The sequence below is a fragment of the Vigna radiata genome, chromosome 4 (assembly GCF_000741045.1).
Source record: "Vigna radiata var. radiata cultivar VC1973A chromosome 4, Vradiata_ver6, whole genome shotgun sequence".
Classification (NCBI taxonomy): domain Eukaryota; kingdom Viridiplantae; phylum Streptophyta; class Magnoliopsida; order Fabales; family Fabaceae; genus Vigna; species Vigna radiata.
In genome coordinates, this window is record NC_028354.1 from 20,309,265 (window position 1) to 20,313,509 (window position 4,245).

A 4,245-nucleotide genomic window follows, 5' to 3' on the forward strand; every position below is an offset into this window, starting at 1 on the left:
AGTGATAAATTAGATGAAATACTAGATAAGGGGAGAATTTGAAACAAGTATCGATATATAAGATAATTTTCAATTACTTTTTTTAACTTTATAAGAATTGTTTAAGGTCGTTTGATTTTTTTTATTTTTAATATTATTTTAAGTTACTTACTTATGACACTCCATTCAATTTTCTTATGTAAACAGTGACCGAGCTTCGTTGAAAATTAAGGGTGAGAACAAGGTAAACCATAACGAAATGTGATTAATGGTGATCTAATATAATATTGTAAAGTTTTAATGGTTCTTATTTGTTGAATTTAGATTTTACAAATGTTTGGATACATTAATAAAGAATGAGAAAATTAAAGTTATTCAATTGCATAGAGGGTAATCAAAATTGCATAGAGATAAAAACATATTTAAACTTTGATATAAAAAAAAATTGCATAGAGGGTAATCAAAATTTCACACTTAATAAAAGTTATTCAATTGCATAAAAATATTTTTTTTTTTTTACATGTAGAACTATGAAGTAATAATCTTTGGAAAACAAAATTGGGATGGATGGGAATAGTAGTACAGTACAAAAACAAAAAATCTAATAACTACTATAGTATGGTTCATTGTATAAGCCCAAAAGAGTTGAATGGCTGTACTGCACCCCCCATAATTTGAAACTGCACTCCATGGGTGCTGAAATGACTAATTTATCCTTATCTTTCTTACTCTATTTTCTTTTCTTCTTCCTATGCTAGTCGTGTATGTAAGTTCGTGAATAGAATTCCATTCTTTACGTATTTTAGATTTGAGATTGTAGAATTTAGCATACAAATTAATATTCCAAAATATACAATTTATAATATAAAATTATATACCCTAAAATATAAAAATATTATGCAACTCAACTGAAACTGAAAGCCCTAAATGATAGGATAAATTTGGAAATTTAAAACTTATGAAATGGAGATTGAAATTATGAGGGTACAAGAAGAAATGCTCTTTTCATCTCCATGGGACTAGATGGGCCCATGACCTACCCGACAGAGACTGACTGAATTGATTCTTTGGGCTCATCCTTACTTCGTACCATCATAAAAAGTATGAAATCAATCCGTATCTCATAGTGTTGACCTATTCAACTGATTAATTCACGATAGGTTAAGTATAAAGACATTAATGATTTATGATGGTGGAAACAGAAAAAAATTAAAAAAGGAGAATTTATTTATATGATAAAATTTAATAAATAATTGTTATGAAGGCTTTCTATGCAAATTTAAGCCCAATAATCAAACAAGACATGGCTTTATTGCCCATGCTGTAAATTAAAATAAAAATTAATGTTTATGACGTATTATTACTTAATTCCATTCTCTTTCTTTTTCAGGTTACTCTACTGCTAAGATATTTTTCCTTTTTATTGTTTAAAATATGGTGAAAAAGCATTGAACATTGTAAATTCTTGAAGAATATGACAATTGAATCTAATTATGACCAAATTACTGTCTTTTCAGTTCTGAATTATTAGGTATTTTAAATTTGCACCTTTTTCATAATCTACTTAAGTTGTCATTCATGTTTAAGTTTGTACTGCACCACATTCACATTCGAAAAAAAAAGGTTAAAAATAACCCAATTACAAAAGAGAAAAAACAAACTATTAAAAGAAAAAAAAACGACAAAAGGGTTCTGATCTCTTGTATCAAAGACATACATAAAGCCGATGGAATCAAAACTGAGCCGAGAGTCGAGTCGCTCAAGCAGAGCATTCAAGCCCCAGCTCCATCTTGCACGACCCACTCTCAGCCGAGCCGCTAAAATCCTTCAACTCGATCCGTCTCTTCTTCACTGGAACCACGTGCTGCGCACGTGAAACCGGTTCGAACCCAAGCGTAAGCTCCAAACCAACATCATCGGTTCGTTGCACGATCTTCGGGTTTGAATCCGGTTCATCTCGGAAGAGGATCGAAGTCTCCGCCGTCTCCACCGACACCATGCTCTCGCTCTCCACCGCATTCGCCGCCTCAGACTGGTGGCTCAGCGATGATTCGTGACTTCCAGATCGATTCACCGCCTCTTCGGTCCATTCGCATGTCATCAAACCCGGTTCAGAAGACCCCAATTCGGTTCCCTTCTCACCGTTGTTTTCGTTTGTGGTGGATTTGGGCTTGGCGTTGGCAACGGGACGCCGGACCCTAGACCGAGTCTTGACTCGTTGCTGCTGAGTTTCGTTCGACGCGGCGGAGTTCTCATCTCTTGACACGTGGCGTATGTCGTATGCCTTCAGTGGTGGACCCCGCCCGCTAGCAGCCGCTTCAGACGTGATCGGCGTAATCGGTGCGCCTTTCAAGACGTTCTCCACGGCGGCCTGACACAGCTGCCAGCTCCCCGACCACAACAAACCAACTGAACCGTAAATCGGGTTCACTATCCGACCGCATGCCTCGTACAACAACGAACGAAAGATCGCTGAAAAAAAAAAACAACACATCAGCTTAGTAAATTCCATGCACACAAAATAAAATCAATTTACAAGATCATCGGTGCCGGACTTTGCAAATTGCAAGCTTTTATTAATCTGACACTGATTCTACTCGACGTGTGACTTAGATTTTTTCAAAAGAAAGCTTGGGAAAATGACACAGACCTGGACGAAGATGTTCTGGGCCGGCGTTAACGAGATTCATGAGCCCAGCACGGCCGTAGAACTTAGCAAGAAACACAGTAGCATTGGCCTGAGATTCTGGGCTTTTGATCCACTGTAAACAAGGTCTGATGCTGCAATTCTCACTGCAACCTTTTCTCAGAACTCGACATCCATTGCAGCTCATCCGCATTTTCGAAGACCCAATTGAGAATCTTTGAGACAGGAGAAATTGAAGAGGTTTTTTCTTTCTGTGAGAGAGAAAGATGAGATTGTGATCATAGAATTAAGCAAAAGGAAGGTATATATTTGTTGGGGAGTTAAGGAGAGAGAGAAAGAGAGAAAGAAAGAGTGGATTTTTCAGGTACTGGGTTGTGGGGAACGCAGTTGTTTCTGAAGAATTGTTTTATAGTATTAGCAGTAGTTTATTTAATAATTACAACACCAACACACAAAGGCAAACCATGGTTTCCACGTTCAAAGAGGTTCCAGTTTGAGGAAGTAAACAGCTAGTTTTAGCACGTTACACTCCCACCCTCACAGGGAACGCGTGCATTCAACTCCCAATCATAAGGACACTCATCCCTTTGTCATTGGGATGTAGATGACGTGGCATAACCCTTAAATGCCACAGACTCGGAGGTGTCTTGCGCAAATTGCACTGCACGGTTGTCCTAAATTTGTTTCCTTCGAAACTGCCCTTTAAAGGGGTATAATATTACGGAATCTGCCACCGCGATGTGAAAGGGAAAGGAGGGAATGAAGAAAAGCATGCAAATGGGTACAAAAATTGAGGAGAGAAGAACGAGGCGCGTGTCGATCACGGTCAGGTGACAGAGTGCGGTCGAATCGCCACATATTCTGGAGTGAGGATCCATCCACCAACACACTCTCTCTCTCTTCAAAGAGCGGTTTTTGAATGAAAATAAAAAAGAGAAAAACTGGAAAAGGCTCCTGGTTTTCTGGAATGGGATGGAAAGCGGTTTTTTGAAAACCGGATACTGGTTTCCGGTTTTGGTCTCATGACTGTGGGCGGGGTTGATGAAAGGGAAAAGCATTAAAGCCAATGGTTTTGGAGATGAGATGGGCGTGTGGGACGTCTCCTTTGGTTCTAATCCATAATTAAAATCACCAAAACTATATTATTAAATCAATATCAACAAAAATACATTAACCCATTATTATTAAATTGATCAATAATATTTATTCAAGATGCTCCAACTACTCAAAAAACTCATATCAATAAAATATACCTTTGATAATCTAAATAAAGGTTTCAAAAGTTAGTCCTAAAATTTAGAGAAATTAAATATAACTATTTAAAGTGATTTCAACATCTCGCTTTCATTATCGCTTTTCCATTTTAAGGTATATTTCTACATTTTATAAATTAAATTAAATTTTACTCATTTAATTTATTTCTGAATAATAATTTATTTCAAATTTACATGTACTCAATTCTATGGCAATGATCAAAGAATAATTGTTTTCAAATACGTACAAAATACGAAGAACAAAGACATTTAGGAATTTCCTCTTATTTATTTATAAACATTTAGTGGCTAATTTTAAAAATATCTACAAACTTTTAAAAGTAAAAAAATTAAAATAATAATAAA

General features: G+C 36.2%; 1 protein-coding gene across 1 annotated transcript; it reads right to left on the reverse strand.

Annotated features, from left to right (window-relative positions):
- Window positions 1-1,528: 1,528 nt before the first annotated feature.
- Window positions 1,529-3,016, reverse strand: LOC106758756 (LOB domain-containing protein 41). The gene is made up of 2 exons (XM_014641734.2): window positions 2,630-3,016; window positions 1,529-2,451 (listed from the first exon to the last, which is right to left on the reverse strand). Exons 1-2 carry the CDS (start codon window positions 2,817-2,819, stop codon window positions 1,739-1,741), a joined length of 903 nt encoding a protein of 300 aa, XP_014497220.1. The 5' UTR covers window positions 2,820-3,016; the 3' UTR covers window positions 1,529-1,738.
- Between the last annotated feature and the right edge of the window lie 1,229 nt (window positions 3,017-4,245).